This window comes from Phyllostomus discolor, chromosome 7 (assembly GCF_004126475.2).
Source record: "Phyllostomus discolor isolate MPI-MPIP mPhyDis1 chromosome 7, mPhyDis1.pri.v3, whole genome shotgun sequence".
Classification (NCBI taxonomy): Eukaryota; Metazoa; Chordata; class Mammalia; order Chiroptera; family Phyllostomidae; genus Phyllostomus; species Phyllostomus discolor.
The window spans coordinates 101,487,402-101,505,286 of NC_040909.2; the positions used below are offsets into that span (position 1 = coordinate 101,487,402).

General features: G+C 38.4%; 1 protein-coding gene across 1 annotated transcript in view; it reads right to left on the reverse strand.

Annotated features, from left to right (window-relative positions):
• Positions 1-3,127: 3,127 nt before the first annotated feature.
• The window catches only part of CPA6 (carboxypeptidase A6), a 245,844-nt gene continuing 231,086 nt past the window's right edge, over positions 3,128-17,885 (reverse strand). The window contains exons 9-11 of the mRNA XM_028533997.2: positions 12,951-13,153; positions 9,067-9,151; positions 3,128-3,823 (exon numbers count right to left, since the gene is read on the reverse strand). Of these exons, the coding sequence (XP_028389798.1) occupies positions 3,636-3,823; positions 9,067-9,151; positions 12,951-13,153 (476 nt within the window). The 3' untranslated portion in view covers positions 3,128-3,635. The remainder of the gene's footprint in view (positions 3,824-9,066; positions 9,152-12,950; positions 13,154-17,885) is intronic.

Genomic DNA, 17,885 nt, shown 5'->3' on the forward strand with positions numbered 1-17,885 from the left:
CAAAAGTAGCTTCTTCCTATGGAACCTTTCAAAAGCTGAAATGGCATTAAATAAAGAAGTGATTTCCTCAGGGCACATCTTGCTAATGGATGCACAGAATAAATGGAGATGAAGCACAGATAATCATAATCACACAGTTCAGAGGTCTAGTGGTTTGAGGCTGAGATGTTGAGTGTGGCTCCTTGGGAAGGAGCTTGGTGGGGCTGCTCATGATGCAAAACAAACACGAAATGCTATGTTCACTTTTCATCTTTATTTGAAAATCCTCTTCAGATTTCTTTTGGTTAGTGAAAATGAGTACTAACATGGGTCTTTTGTAAAAGCCACGTGGTATAAAGTGAACTTTTGAAAAGAGGGGGATTCCTGTAGACTGAATTTGAGCCACAAATCCTGGTGAGGGTTGACGTGTGGTTCCAAATTCTCAGTGGCAATTTTCCCCCTCTTTATTTTTGCCAGAATTTGAAATTGTTCATTTTCCATGTGGTCCATTGGAGGTAGTATGGGGGTTATTTGTAATTTGCCCTTGGAATTCCAAGAATTCTTGTGGAAGAATCTGCTATTAGACTTTCCACTTTAGAGGAGCCTTGGGCTTTTTTGTCTGCTCTCATTCTCCACAAAGCTATGAAAATTAGTAGGTACTCACCTGGTGTGACAAATGCTCTCAGGATAATGGTGTGCCACTTAGCTTTCTAGGTTCCTGCCTTCACTCAGTGCCTGGCCTGAGATTCCCTTACTTTTTTGTCTGAAGTGTCACAGATGATCTAAAAAATTACATTTTGTCCAGAAGTTTTAGTTATTTCCAGCAGTCCAGATAGATATCTTGTCTCTCAAAACCTCAATTTTCTTATTTGAAAAGTGAGGATAATAGTAGTATCTACTGTAGTATTTGAGGAATAATGTGAGATTATTACATAAAGCTCTTAATGCTGTGTCTGGCACCTCAATTCATGTTTTCTCCTATTTTGAAAGTGGTATTTTTTTCTTTTCCAGTAAGGATGGCAGTGTAGGTAGTAGACATGGCTCACCTCTGCACAGTAACAACAAAATTACAACTAAAATATAGAACAACCATCACTCAGAACTGACAGAAATTGAGTTGATTGGAAGTGTGACAACTATGGAATTAAATCACATTCAGCCAGATGGTAGGAGGGATGCAGATGTGGAATGGGCTTGTCCCACTTCCACATGTGGTGGATAAAAATTTGGGAGGGATATCTCAGGAGCAAGGAGTCCCAGCCCCACACAAGTGCCCCAGCCCAGGGTTCCAGTGCCAGGAAGATAAATCTGCACAATTTCTGGCTGCAAAAACCACTGGGGATTCAGTCAGTTGAAGAAACTGCTGGAGCCCCAAGCAGTTCCTCTTAAAGAACCCACACATGGATTCACCTACTCAGACTTACTCCCTCTGGGCTCCAGTGACAGGGTGGTGGCTTGAGGGGCACCAGTGGCATGCAGGGGGAGGTTGAGGTGTCTGGCATCAATGGGAGCAGCGGCTATTGTCCCTTTTCTGGGCCTTCTCCCCATCGAGCCTGCAGACTGGTGCCTTTTTTAAGATTCTATCAACCTGGCTAACGCTGTTGGACCTGTCTTGGAGATCCCAGAGACTCTGCCCCACCCAATTTACAGGCCCACTCAAGCTGCTTTTCCATATGAATAGCCTTGGCTCATGCTTCACAACTTCCTAAATTCTCTAAAACAGACAACAACTAGCCTCAGCCAGCCCCAGGCCAGGAACTAGCTGCCTAGATTCACAGCTTGGCTTCCCCTGGAAATCTCCAAGGCTAGCACAAGTACTAGCCATCTCAGACTGTTGTATAACTCAGGCAGGGTGCCTCCTGGGTAAAACACAGGTGGGGGCTGACCTTGGCTTTACCCGCCCAGGAAATGCCAGGGGCCAGTACATTCAGTAGACAGCTGCAGACCACATTGCAGCACCTCCACTCTGTTCCTACACAGCTGATCCTCCATGGAGCCTGGAGGTTGGTGACAAGTGGTCACAGCCAATCCTTGCAGCTGACTGGCCTAGGTAAATTCCTCCCATTGATCTGCCAACAGCAACCAAATCTCAACTACAAGAGGAGGATGTACTCACCCCACACTAAGGGTGCACCTTGAATACCCAGCTTGTGTGATAGGGGAGACTGTGCAACTAGATCCTACAGGATACCTACTACATTAGGCCACACTACTGAGACATGGATTCAAAGCAGATCTACCTAATACATAGAAACAAACACAAGGAGGTGGCAAAAATGAGCAGACAAAGAAACATGGCCCAAATGAAAGAACAGATCAAAACTCCAGAAAAAGAGCTAAACGAAATGGAGATAAGCAACCTATCAGATGCAGAGTTCAAAATACTGTTTACAGGGATGCTGAAGGAACTTAGTGAGGGCCTTAACAGCATAAAAAGGATCCAGTCAGAAGCAAAGAGTACACTAATTGAAATAAAGAACAATTTACAGGGTAAAAACAGTAGCGTGCGTGAAGCTGAGAATCAAATCAATGATTTGGAACATAAGGAAGCAAAAAACAACCAATCAGAAAAAGAAGAAAAGAGGATCCAAAAAATCAAGGATAAAGTAAGCAGCCTGTGGGACAACTTTAAGCAATCCAACATTTGCTTCATTGGGGTTCCAGAAGAAGAAGAGAAAGAACAAGAAATTGGAAATCTGTATGAAAGAATAATGAAAGAAAACTTCCCTAAATTGGTGAAGGAAATAGACATGCAAATCCAGGAAGCACAGAAAGTCTCAAACATGACAGATGCAAAGAAGCCCTCCCCAAGACACATCATAATTTAATACCAAAGATTAAAGATAAAGAGATGAGACCATGGGTGTGGGAGAATGGGTGAGAGGTGAATGGCTTAAGAGGTGCAAATAGGTAGTTACAGAATAGCCATGGGGATGTAGAGTACAGTATAGGAAAGGGAGTAGACAATGAACTTACACGCATGACCCATGGACATGAATAAGGGTAGGGGGATTGCCTGAGGAAGTGAGAGGTGCTGAGTGGAGGGAGGTAAAGGGGGAAAATCAGACCAACTGTAATAGTATAATCAATAAAATATGATTTTTAAAAAGTGGTATTCTCAGAATCTAAACACAAGTGTTCTATTTTGTTATATTTTTATAGGTATATGGTACACTAATACCATGGGATAAAGCTGTGAATACTCCAAGGTCTTGAAAATTTTTTATTTATTATATTAAGGAATATAGTTGTTGCCATTTCAAAAGTTGCCATTTCAAAAGAACCAAGTGATTGAACATCATTGGTAGATCTGAATTGAGAATAGGTGATTTATTGAAATGACATTCTCAATTTGTACATTTCATGAGACAAAAATAATTGGAAAATATCCCCCACCTTAATCCAATGAGACTCTAATGGGATATAAAATAAATGCTTTTGCTTACAAAAAACTAGGCTATGCTCTTATTTATTTTTTATCATTTTTAAAATTGCCACAGAGAGTTGAATTGCATGGGAAATTCCTTTAAAAGTCTAGAGATATATTTACTCCAAGCAGTTGCCCCTCTCTTTAAAAACAATTTTCATCTATTGTCAAGTAGCTCTTGTGCAAAATCAGCTTTTCGTCTGGCGGTTGACCTGACCTTCAGGTCCTATCAGGGACACTTCTTGAGTAGGTGCACTGTGATATTCTTCACAGCGAGCATGGTCTCTGTACAGGTGGGTTTGATGAGAGCCTCTGGGAGTAAAAATCCAAAATGTCCCGTGTCACGTAGTTCAAAAGCAAATGTGTAGGGTATTCCATTTTTGTAGGCCCAATCCATTGAGCTACCAGAACTCACATCTAGAAGTTAAAAAGAAAAAAATCAGTTTCACTAAAGAGTCTGTATAATTTTCATAAATGTATGTATATATTACTAAGCTACACTGTCCTTTCAATAAACATCATATCAACCAGAATGATTTAACAGTAGTTTGTTGGCATTGAGCTCATAGACCTTATAAGCTGTATCCACCATCATCTGTGAGGACCTAGTCTATGTGTTGATGCTTTCCCAGCATAGTGACCTCAGATTTCTCAGCCTCAGCTCCAGCAATATTTGTCTCCCCCTGCACTTCATTCACCCATCACCAAAACCATGCCATGGGCTTTTCTTCCTCTTATCACTCAGTTCTTGACTTCCAAGGTCTACAATATTGAAATTCTGTTCCCCCAAACCCTCCTCATTTCTTGTACTTTCCCTATTTTTTTATTCCTAATAAACTTGTTTTTTTTTGTCTTTGCTTAAGTTTGTAGTTCACAGACTCTTCCCAGCCTTATAATTTTGTTTTACTCTCTACCTGGCCCTGGTTAATTAATTCACTAAATTTCTCACCAGACCCCAAATAAGACTCATCTATTCCTTTCTCTGCCTTGGTTTTGCTAATTCTCAATCTCTGGCCCAGTTTCTCTGCTTTCACACCTTGTGAGGTAGTTGGAGAAAGTCTTTGCCATGAATTCACACCAATCACTGAAGTCTTTCTCTGTTCCCGAAGAAGCTCTAGGCTCCTTTTTCTAGACCTCTACTTATGGAAATTTTCTCATTCTCTTCTAGTCCTGCCCTTCATGTTCCCACTGTCCCCATGCTCCAAAAGCGCAATTAGCTTATCACCTCCTCTGCTGACATCACAGCTCTCTGACTTCTTCCCTTTAGCTCAGAAGAAGAAATGTTGCTCATCTTTTACACGTGTCATCTTTTGACACCATATGTCACTGTCTTCTCTGCTGGGGGGTGGGTCCCTTCTCCAGGCCTTTGTTTCATTAATTAACTGCCCCTCCCCATCTTGCAGCTGCATTGCCCAAAATGTTTAAGCACCATTTTTCTACAGCACTTCCGTTCTATCATTCCTCTATATGCCATCCTCTTGTCTTCCTTCCTGTTGTAAAAGAGAATTGATATATATAGTTCCTTCTACATCCTCTGTCACTTTCAATCTGGTTCTTGTCTCTACCTGTCTATGTTCTTGAAGGTCAGCAGTGACAGCAGGCCTAATCTCTCCCTCCTCCCCAGATCCCATTTGCAACATCTCAATAGCATTTAACCTAGTTGACAGTCCCTCCTGACAGCTCTTTCCTTCTGGCTCTGGTGACCTCACATGCTCCAGCTTTTCAGCAGAGTTGAAAGTGCAGGCAGCAGAGGTGGACTGTGGGCTTGGCTATATCTGATCCCACCATCTGTGGCTGCTCTGTGCCTCGGTCAACCCTTTTGAAAGAGGGATGATGATATTTACTGCCTAGGGTTGTAAAAATTAAGTTAGTGTGCTTAGCCTATAATAGCTGATATTATTTTGTATCTTTATACCCCTAATGTAATTTTCAGCCTAACATGTTCTTGATAATTTTTGAATAAATGACTACATGCTGCATAGAAGAATCTTGATATACTTTTTTATACTTTTCTTCTGAGATTTATATGGTCTAGCCTGAAATATACTATTACTTTAAAATTTTCAGAGCATGTTCACCTACTCAAATAATACCACTTTTTATGCTATTTTTACCAGGACAAGTTAGAGATAGAATTATTATGTGACAATGACAGTTAGATGACTCTGCTGTTTCTCAGGCTCCCTTGGCTTCCATTAATGACAGAAGGGAGGTTGTGGCTTCATTGGTTCTTTGGGTTAGAGTACAAACAGTAGTCACGGGAGCCAAAGTCAGAGACAATATGTGCCAACAGTTAGCTTGTGGTAATGTGACAGCCTAATTTCTATGGCAACTTGTTCTTCTTGGTAAATATCAGACTATGACTGTGCCTTGATATCAAGCTGCAAAGATGAAGTGTAAGATTTTTAAAAATTAATGTCTTAGAATTGTTAATATGATGGGTATTCATTGGTAATGTAATTTCCCCATTATTTAAATTAAAAAATTTTTTCTTTCTTCTTAAAAAAGATTTTATTTATTTATTTTTAGACAGAGGGGAAGGGAGGGATAATGAGAAGGAGAGAAACATCAATGTGTGACTGCCTCTCTTGTAACCCCTACTGGGGACCTGGCCCACAAGCCAAGCATGTGCCCTGACTGGGAATTGAACCAGCGACCCTTTGGTTTGTAGACTGGCACTCAATCCACTGAGGCATACCAGCCAGAGCAAAATTAAAAAAAATGTTTCAATTACAGTTGATATTCAATAGTATATTAGTTTCAGGTTTACAGAATAGTGGCTAGACATTTATATGCCTTATGAACAGATCCCCTCTGATAAGTCTAGTATCCACCTGGAACAATTATAATATTGTTATAATATTATTGATTACATTGTCTATGCTGTATTTAACATCCCTGTGACTATTTTGTAACTGCCAATTTGTACTTCTTAAACCTTTCCTGTTTTATATCCAGCCCCCAAACTTTCTCCCATTGACAACCATCTGTTTGTTCTCTGTATCTATAAGTGTGTTTCTATTTTGTTTATTTTGTCTTTTAGATTCCACATATAAGTGAAATCATATGTATTTGTCTTTCTCTGTCCAACTTATTTTACTTAGCATAATATCCTCTAGGTCCATCCATGTTGCAAATGGCAAGATTGCATTCCTTTTTATGGCTGAGTAGTATTCCATTATACACCTATGTGTGGTGTGTGTGACCTCCTTTTTATCTGACCACCTACTGATGGACACTTGGGTTGCTTCCATATCTTTGCTATTGTTAATGCTGCAGTGAACATTGGAATGCACATATCTTTTCAAATTAGTATTTTAAGTTTCTTTGGATAATATCTTGAAGTGCAATAGCTGGATCATATGGTAGTTACAATTTACTATTTTTGCAGAATCTCCATACTGTTTTCCATAGTGGCTGCACCAATTTACAATTCCATCAACAGTGCAGGAGGATCTCCTTTTCTCTACATTCTTGTCAACAGTTGCTGTTTTTTTTATTTATTGAGGACAGTCTTTCTGACAGGTATGAGGTGATATCTCATTTTGGTTTTAATTTGAATTTCTCTGATGATTAGTGACGTTGAGAATTTTTGCATATGTCTATGTATGTCTTCTTTGGTTCAATGTCTATTCAGGTGATCTGCAACTGCTAGCTGCCTATGCTGGGCTTGGAGGTGCCTGGGAGAGACTATGCTGTGAATCGAGGTTGGATGCCACTAGCGGTGGGCTTGGGACCACTTACCAATAGATACAGAGCATGCCGAGGCCAGCCACTGCTTGTTTGGGGTTTGTAGACCTTTGAGAGATTTTAGTAATGTCTGCAGTATGAGCCAAGTCTGACTACTTGTGTGGAACAGCCACTTGAAGTGGTTTGGGCTGGTGTGTGAGTTCCATCAGAGTCTCAGGGAATTACCAGGGTGGGGTAAGTGGTATTGGCCAGGTTGGTAGAGACTCAGATTTGTTGCCTGGGTGTACATGCAGGCTAAGCTAGGGTAGGGTTCAACAAAGGAACCATGGCACCTGCCAGCACTTCTGCCTTGGAGAGAGCTGCCCCTACAGCCTTTGCCTAGAAGCCAGTCAATTCATTTCCTCCCCATGAGTCCCTGGTGCTTTTCAGCTGCTGTTCCTTCCCTGTTTGTGAGTGTCTGTCAGTGAGTCTGTGTTTGGGCTCTTTAAGAGGATGTCTGGGTCTGCGGCAGTTCTCTATCACCTGGACAGGTAGGTCCCTGTTGATTTTTACAGACATATGTTGTGGGGACTCCTTTTTTTGGCACAGGTGCTCCAGGCTGTGGAATCCAGTGTGGGCCGGGAACCCTCACCTCCAGGGGTGGCCTCTGCAGCCAAGATACCCTTCCTGATTTGTAACCTCCATACCTGGGCGTGGGACCAGCCCATCTTGTATCTCTACTCCTCCTACCAGTCTCCAAGTGGCTTCTTCTTTATATCCTTAGTTATAGGACTTCTCTTCAGCTAATCTTCAGTTTTCTCTCAAGGATTGTTGTTCTGTAATTTAGTTGTAATTTGATGTGGTCATGAGAGGAGGTGAGCAAATTGTTTACCTACTTCGCCATCTTGACTAGAAGTCTGTAATGTGATTTTTTAAGTATTATATTCCCCCTTTCATGGTGGCTTTATTGAAAAGCAGTTCTAAAAAGATCAGCATGAGACCATTGATTGTGGAGTTTGAAAAAAGTTCTGATACTTAAGACATTGTCATTACTAGGATAAACTTACTTGATAAGTAGTGTTAATTGACAAACCAAGCTCTTCTTCTGAAGGCTGAAGACAGTAAACAGTTATGAACATAATGATAGGTACATTAAAGACATCAGGAGGAATTTGCTACCTCACTATAAAGCATAATTGGGTATCACTATCTGTACATATACACATGACCTACGTGTGTGCATAACTTAGTATGCATACATAAACATTCATAATATTCATAAATATTTAGGATTTTTCATTAGAGTTTGGAAGGCTGTGGGGCATGATCTAATCTGATTTCTCATTTAACAGTTGTGGATACCACAGCCCAGGACTGACGTCTTGGCCAGGATTGCATCCTGACTAATGGCAGAATTACGACTAGAACCTATGTCTCCCGATTCGTTGTCTAAGTTCTTTTCATGTACTCAATTGTTCTTAATTAAAATATTTACTTTATGTAAGAAATATTTCAATCACCTTTTAAGGGGAAATTCAGCTGAAGATGTTATGTAAGAAATTGAATTTCATAACAAGAATGGTGGGGGAAAAGAATAAAAGGGAAGCTCTTTTCAGGCTGAAACATTACTTCGTGATTTTCCTCAAGCCTATTTCCTATAAGCCTATTTCCAGGCTTATAGTACTTAGAATTGCTTAAAGAGCCTATTTTGGTATTTTCTACTGACGTAAGATCTCAGTTCAACTTTATAGTCATTACTATATGACTAAAATATTCTCTGCTTCAAATTTATTTAAATTTGTACAGTGATTTTTGTTAAGCAGTGTAAAAATAATCAGATATAAACTCCCTTCATCTTCCTTGGCTAATGTGGTAGTCAAAAAATTCACTTTAGTGGGGGACACTCATTCTCTCTCTTTTTTGAAGGGAAGTCATTATACAGGATATTGGTTCAAGAAATGACTCCAACATAACATGCACAGGAAACTTACACAATGTGCTGGAGGCGGGTCCATATCTGTACCGTACCCCATATACTGATCGAAGTGCATTCACAGCTTTATAAGCTGCAGATTCCTGTGAGGGAAAAATGGAGAAATCATACCACTTACATCATTACATTGAAACCTTTGGAAACACTGGCATGTTGTTTGATCATTATCAGTCATCAATTTGAAGAATAAGGATAGACACATTAATTAATAGCCATATCTAATAATGTTAAGTTACTCTTTGTCACATGCTGCATTTTGCAATATGCTTTAGAACACATTTCCTTCAATTGATCCTCACAACAAGCCAGTAATCAGTAATATTTCCATTTTACAGATGAGGAAAGTCTCAGAGAAGTTAAATGGGCAGGCTGGGGTTACCCAGCAAGGTGGATTGAGTTGGGATGAGGGGATAAGTACTCATATCTTCTGGTGCTGATGTAGCATTCTGTCTTCTTCACATTAGTTCAGGGTCACCTATTTCCATAAATTACAAAGTGCTTGATAGGTCAGGGCCCCTCTCAGTATTTAGCCATGTACCTGTACATAATAGATGCTTAATCAATATGTTTTGCATCAATGTTGAATGAACATAGGCCAGCAACAGTATCAACATAATCTTATAGATCCCTAAGTACATACTTCAGTGGTGATGTACAAGGTATTTAAAAGACATGTGGATCAATTAAGAAGCTCTTTAATTCAGTAAGAATGACTTGTCTTATGGTACATGTTTATCCCTACTGAGAATGGGAACAATTTCAAAATGGTCCATGACTTCTAAAGTTACATATGCTTCTGACAGAGCTAGCTAGTAGTTCCAAGATGTAGAAATATTGAGGTGGAAGTCTTCCTACCAAAGCCAAAACCAGAAAAAATATTCAACACAGTCAAAATCCTAAAAAGTAAGTATTCTAACATGAACTGGAATGATACTGACTACTCCTGAAGACATTTCAAGTGGTATAAAAGTACACATTTCAGTAAGGAGCTAGAGAAGTATTGTATGTCCAGTGGGAAGCAAAGAAGTATGTTGGAACCAGTATACAATGCTCCCATTTCAATTTGCCCATGAATAATTTAGTGTGTCAGTTGAAGCACTCCGGGCGATAGGGGCTGTGTATTAGACACAGCTTCATCTTACCATCCTCACTCACCTCAGGGAGGCATCAAACAGCACTTGTAGCAAATGCTGCCCTTTGTGGATATTCAGGGACCAGGGTCCAGAACCTGGCAGACAATTTATTATTGATTTCAATGATGATGACATTTTCCTCTCGGGAGCCAACAGAAAAGGAATGTAAACACCATCATGAGGTATCTTTATGGAGAAGTTTCTAATATTTCAACACCATATCCAATGGTCACAGAAATATTCTATAGCGAGGGCAGCTATTTCTACATTTAGGAGATTACTGCATTCTGCTGGAGCAGAGACTTTTGTTCATCATTATTTCAGGTGACTGAACCCAAGGGGAAAAGTCTATTAAGAAATAAAAATATATCCACTCTGTCTATTTACGTAAAACATGCACATGGTTTTAGGCTTTTCGACTCACTGCACTTCTGCCCCTTGGTGCGGGTGCATGTAGATAAGAGGTTCAGATATATCCTTCCACAAAAAACTGAAACTTCAGCAAGTGTTCTTACAGAATTATTTTTCCAGTTGGCACAGCTAGACACCTACTTGAGAGAATTTAAGTGCTTCCTATTTTCTCCATTTCCTTCTCTTTCCAATTGTCCAGAAGGTCCCAGGCCTCACTTATCAGACCTCAGCCAAGAAAGGAATATATTTTTAATTTAAATTTTTCAATATTTAAAGCAACCTAAAGAATGACTTGAAAATGTTAGCGGAAACTTAGACTCCTACATACTGATGGAATGCTTTTGAACAATTTTAATAATATTTAATGGTTTCCAGTTGACATTCAGAGACTACCTAGCTTCTGAGAGTTGTAATCCTGGTTTCAGTGATTTTGCTGATATGTAACCCACCAACAGGATTTCTCAACAGTGGCACTGCCGACAGTTTGGACTGAACAATTCTTTGCTGTGGGAGGCTGTCCTGTGTATTGTAGGATGGTGAGCAGAATCCTTGACTTCTATTCACTAGATGTCAATAGCATCCCCCAAACCTATTATGACAATAAAAAATGTCTTCAACATTGTCCAGTGCCCCTTGAAAGCAAAATTCATCTTTGGTTGAAAAACTAACCTACTCTTTATACCATATCCTCAAACCCAAGGCAAAAAGAAAACAGGCTTCATTCCTAGTAGGAAGATGAATTTTCATGTAATAGTTTTAGTGTAGTGCATACTCCATATAATGTTTTGTGAGTCCATAAACAGACACTACCCAGTTTAAAAAGGACTGGATGTTTGCCTATAGAAACAAGAATGTGAAACAAGGTGGTTAGGGTACCAGACCAACACCAATGACAACGAAATTCCTGTCTAACTCTTGGAGTAGCTAAAGAAGAGCACTGTCGAATCAACAACCACATTCATGGTATTTCTTTCCAAAATTTTTATTTTTTTTTATTTTAGAGAGAGAGAGGAAGGGAGAGAGAGAAATGTTCACTTGTTGTTCCCCTTACTTATGCACTCATTGGTTGATTTTTATACATGCCCTGACTAGGGATTGAACCTACAACCTTGACATACTGGGACAATGCTCTAACCAACTGAGCTAGCTACCTGGCCAGAGCCTCATTCACAATATTTCTCAAGAGAGAGAATTTGCTCAGAACTCTTGCTAGGAATGCCAAGAACAGAGTTCTTCTTTCAGATGGAAACCTTCCTCCAGGCCTTCTCCTGACTTCTTCATGTTCCCTATTCCTTCCAGTCCTGAGCCTCTAGCTCAGGAATTCCTAAACCCCAAGCAACTAGCACAGGACTTAGAGTTTAAGGTATAGAGAGAAAGGAGATCATTCTCTTTTATAAAACCTTTTAAATTTAAGTATAACATGCATACAGAAGACTATACAGATTTTAAATTTATAGCTCAATGAATAATCACAAACTGCACATACTTGTGTAATCCCATCCAGGTCAAGGAACAGAACATGGACAGCAACCCAAGAGCCCTCCCAAGCCTCTTCTCAAGCACTGCACCCTCCTTGTTCCTCACCTCTAGCATTATACATTGGTTTGTTCTGGTTTTGAACTTAATAGGCCTTTAGATACTATAGGCTCTGAACCAGGCCCCCTTTAGAAGGAATTATGCCCATATTGGATAGCTTGGTAGGCTACTGAGATGAAGAGAGAAAGGAACACTACTTTTTCATTTTTAAGTAATCCTATGCCAGAAAGACTGTTGATTCTCAGCACTAACTTGTCAGATACATGCCCAGAGACTTAGTAGCATTAAGCAAATAGCACTTACAAATTAAAACTTTCTTTTAATTAATGAGAGTCAGACCATAATTTATGAGCAATTATTTATTCAATAAAGTTAATCATAACTCTGCACATGTGACTGAAGCTGTAATACCAAATCCATCCTGTCATTTTCTGTATAACCTCTGGTAAGAATGTAAATAGGTTTGAAAGGATTGCATCTGAGAAGCAGAGGAGCACAGTGGTTAAAAGCAACAGCACTGGAGCTGGATTTGGGGCTGCATCTTGGCTGTGACACTTAGTAGTTATGTGTTCTTAGTCTAATTAGTATTTAATTTGTCTAGGTCTCAGTTTCCTCCTTGGTAAAATGGAGATAGGAATAGTTTTTCACCTTATATGATTATAACAGTAAATGAGCTACTAAACATAAAATGTTGATTAGAATAAACACAATATATGTTTGCTATTATCATGACTACTTAGCATCATCATAGCATTAGAAAAGCATGAAACCTAGCACACAGGTGTAGAGGTCAAATACTTACCACACAGCTAAAATTGGGGATTGTTGCATACTTGTAAGAATAGGGATACAGCAACATCTGAGCATATGCATGAAAGGAGAGGTAAGCTCTAATGTGCTTCTTGTGTTTTCGAAGGAAGTTAGCTACAGCTTTCACTTCCGGTTCAGATTCTGGGAAAGGTCCACAGTATGTATCATCACAAGGGTGCATAGAAGCTCCTTCAGCTGCAAGTTAGAAAAGAAAATGTGGTGGGTGAGTGGGCAGGCAAGAAGCAAGAAATACAAATATTCATTATTAAACTGTGATTTTCTTTTATTTCTATAAGCATAGGGTATTACTAAGCAATTTGTCTAGTCATTCATTTATAGAAGTCAATTATTGAAACATCCAAGGTGGTTTAAGCCTCCATGCATAATAGTGGGGTGGCCTGAACAGGAAATAGATACTGATTGTTTAAGTGAGCCTGTGAAAACCACTTTAAAGAGATAGCTCTATCAGTTGGAGAACTAGTTCTATGTGCTCCCCTACAGAAGGTAAGGCCTCTTGCTTATACACTCCACAACACCTATATTTTCTCTCCATAATGCTTAACACAACTGTAATTAATGTCAACATTTGCTTATTTATCATTTACCTGATATGTACACTGTTTAGGTACCTGGGATACACTGGAAAACAACACAGAAGCACTCTGCTCTAACAGAACCTACATTCACTCTGGAGTCTGTTGGACTGTAATGCTCTGTGAAGGCAGGGACTGTGCCCTTCTTGCAGGGCACCTGGTGATTAGAACAATAGTATGGCAAGTGTTCAGTGAATATTCGTTGAATAAATGAATATCAAATCAAAAGAAAAGGCTAGACATCTATACAGGTGTCTGGTGAGATACAAATATTGATGTAGCAAGAACATGGAAACAAGGCAAATACTTCTGCAGAGCATACCAAACCAATTGCTATTACATTATTAGATCAGCAGTACCCAAACAGGTTTTGTAAAACCCATCTTGGGGATTTGATAGGGTTTAGTTAAGAAATCCTCGAAACAAAATTTTGATAATTTTGAAATACAAAATTATGTTATACAGGTCTATGAAGAGGAAGGAAAAATAAGATTCACTGCAACAATCACAAACTATTAAGGTTCCAGCAAATTTTGGAAATAATTATATTTTTCATAGTTATCTGCTATTCTGAGCCATTATTATACCTCCCATACCCCTAGAAAACTATAACTCTTTCCATAAACAAATGGAAAATGTTTGGTGATCTTGTGACATAGTCTAATTCTACTTAACATGCAGAGACAACCAAGTCAAATCAGACTACATATGGGGGCAGTAAGACTAGTTTATGCTATAGGAGAGTTGAGGTGGGGAACTTAAAGAAAAATTGTGGCTTTCCTCTGTTGAGTCTAATTCTGGAGAATCCTCTGAAGCAAAATGGGATATGGATGGAAATGAGAACGTAATGTAAAAACTGTAGCCAATACTCCAAAAGGAATAGGAAAAATAGAGAGACATCTGATGAACACTGATGTAAAACACTGGAAAGCAGAGATCACAAACCGAACAACTAATTCCAGAGGGAGTGGAACTAATGAGCTAGAGCAACAAGAATTTATAATAATCCCAATTAAGTATTCTCAAGAGCATATAGGAGGGCATTAGAAACATTAAACAGGGATAACAAGTTATAAAAAAGAACCAATCAGATATAATAGAAATAAAAAATATCCCTGGGTTGAATAAATGCAGTTGATGAGTGAATTAATGAGATGGAGTGGGTTTTGAAACATTCCCAGAGGCATTAATAAGAAACAAAGAACTAGAAAAAATAGAGAAATATTAAAGGGTAAAAAATTAGAGTAACTGTCAACATATGATTAATAGGGCCCCTAAAAGAGAAAAAATTAAACAGAAGTTAAATACTTGAAGTACTGCTAATTAAAATTTCCCCACAATTAGAAAAAGATTGAATGAACTTATTGTGTATCCAACAAGGGAAAATATCAACTCGCTGACATCCAAAGTGAAATTTTAAAAAAAGAAACAATTCCGGAGAGACAGAAGTAGGTCATCTATGAAGGAATAAGAATTAAATTCACATTTACCTTTTTAATAGCAACACTAGAGTAATATTTCCAAAGTATGTTTTTAAAAGAAATTTGAATCTAGACTTTTATATCTAACTAAACTCTCCTTGAAATGTGAGAGCAAAATAAAGATTTTTTTGGCATGAAATTCCTCAAAAGGTATACTATACACAGACATAACTTATAAACATCCTGAGAGAAAGTGTTCCAACAAAATGATGAACAACTCCAGAGAAGATACTTGATATGAGAATTACTGGAGAGTAAGCCATTTAGGAAGATTTATTGTCTAAATAAGCTATGTCCCAAGGGAAAAAAAGTATCAAGTTCTAGAATATCAAAAACTGATGGAATGGTGGAGGGTGAGGGACCAGAAGAAGTAAAAGCATGCCAAGTGGTTAGTGTCTTTCACAAAGGAGATACAGCTATTGATTAAATTTAGAAATTGATGGAGAAAAACAAAGCTAAGCGTGGATTCTAATAAGTTAGGAATAACCACAATAAGAAGAAAAATAGAACACAAACTTCACAGCTTGCAGAAGTAACTTTGACCCATTCAACGGAAAATAGTAGAGAAAAAAGAAGAAACATTTGAAAATAGAGAACAGGAATTAAGGTGGCAGAAATAAGTAAGTGTTAATGATGAATTAACACATAATAAGTGACCATGAAAAATACTAACAGATGAAACTCACTGATACAATGACTGATGTTTTCATATAGAAAAATAAAGATCCAGCAATATCATGTCCACAGAAAAAAGTGGTGCATGTGGATATACCAGATGTCTACTAGTTATTTTTTAATTATAGTTAGTATATTATATTAGTTTCAGGTATACAACACAATAATTGAATATTTATATAAATTATAAACTGAACACCAAGATAAGTCTAGTAGCCATGTCTCACTGGACAAAGTTGTTATGATGTTGTTGACGATATTCCCTGTGCTGTGCATTACATCCCCATTATTTATTTTATAATTGGAAGTTTGTACATCTTAGCCCCCTTTACCGTTTTTGCCCATTCCCCATCTCTGGCAACCATCAATTTGTTCTCTTCTCTGTGTCTGTGAGTGAGTCTGTTTCTGTTTTTTTTTTTCTTTATTCATTTGTTTTGTTTCTTTAGATTTGATGTAAAAAATGTAATTATACAGTATTTGTTCATAATACATTGTAGAAATATCTATGTTGTTACAAATGGCGAGATTGCATTTGTTTATGGTTGAGTAATATTCTAATATATATATGTGTACACCACATCTTCTTATCCAGCATCTATCAGTGGACACCTAGGTTTCTTCCATATGTTGGTTCTTGTATGTAAGTAATGTTCTAATGAACATTGGGATGCATATGTCTTTTTAAATTAGCATCTCCATTTTCTTTGGATAGATACTCATCAGTGGTATTGCTGGGTTGAATGGTAGCTCTGTTTTAAATTTTTTGAAGAATTTCCATACTATTTTTCATAGTGGCTGCACCAGTTTACAATTCCACTAACAGTGCAGAAGGGTTCCCTTTTTTCCACATCCTTGCCAGCACTTGTTTGTTAATTTATTGGTAGCTCTTCTGAAAGGTGTGAAGTAATACCTCATTGTGGTTTTAATTTGCATTTTCTTGATCATTTTTATTTTGTAATTTAAAAAATTTTTTATTTTTTTTATTGTTGAATTGCAGGTGTCTCAAATTCTCCCCTGCCTCATCCACACCCCTGCTCCCTCAGTCAGCCCTGACCCTGTTGTCTGTTACCATGGGTCCTTTATACATGTTCCTGGACTAGACCCTTCCCCTTCTTTCCCTGTTATCCCTCTCTCTCCACCCCTCTGGTCACTGGCAGTTTGTTCCTTATTTCCATGTCTCTGGTTCTATTTTGCTTGTTTGTTTTGTTCATTAGGTTCCACTTATAGGTGAGATCATATGGTATTTGTCTTTTGCCACCTGGCTTATTTTACTTAGCATAATATTCTCCAGTTCTATCCATGCTGTTGAAAAGGGTAGGAGTTCCTTCTTCCCTTCTGCTGTGTAGTATTCTGTTGTGTAAATGTACAACAGTTTTTTGATCCACTCATTTAATGATGGGCTCTTATGCTATTTCCAGAACTTGGGTATTATAAATAATGCCGCTATGAACATTGGGGTGAATAGGTTCTTTTGAATTGGTGATTCAGAATTCTTAGGGTATAATCCTAGCAGTGAGATTACTGGATCAAAACTTAGTTCCATCTTTAGTTTTTTGAGCAAATTCCATACTATTTTCCACAGTGCCTACACTAGTCTGCATTCCCACCAATAGCGCACAAGGGTTCCCTTTTCCCAGCATTCTTGCCAGCACTTGTTTCTTGATTTGGTTGTGATGGCCATTCTGACTGTCATGAAGTGGTATCTCATTGTGATTTTAATTTGCATCTCTCTGATGGCTCGTGATATTGAGCATTCTTTCACTTGTCTATGTGCCCTCTGTATGTCCTTGGAAAAGTGTCTGTTCTGGTCCTTTGCCCATATGGTCGGACACAAAACAAGCCTTAACAAATACAAAAAAATTGGAATCATATCAAGAATTTTTCTCAGACACAATGGCTTGAAACTAGAAACCAACCTCAAGGAAAACACTCAAAAACATTCAAATTCATGGAGACTAAATAGCATACTATTAAACAATGAATGGGTTAATAATGAGATCAAGGAAGAAATCAAAAAGTTTCTGGAAACAAATGAAAATGAATACACAACAGCCCCAAACATATGGGACACAGCAAAGGCAGCCCTGAGAGGGAAGTTCATAGCAATACAGGCCTACATAAAAAACAAAGAAAACTTTCAAATAAACAACCTAAGCTTCCATCTACAAGAACTAGAGG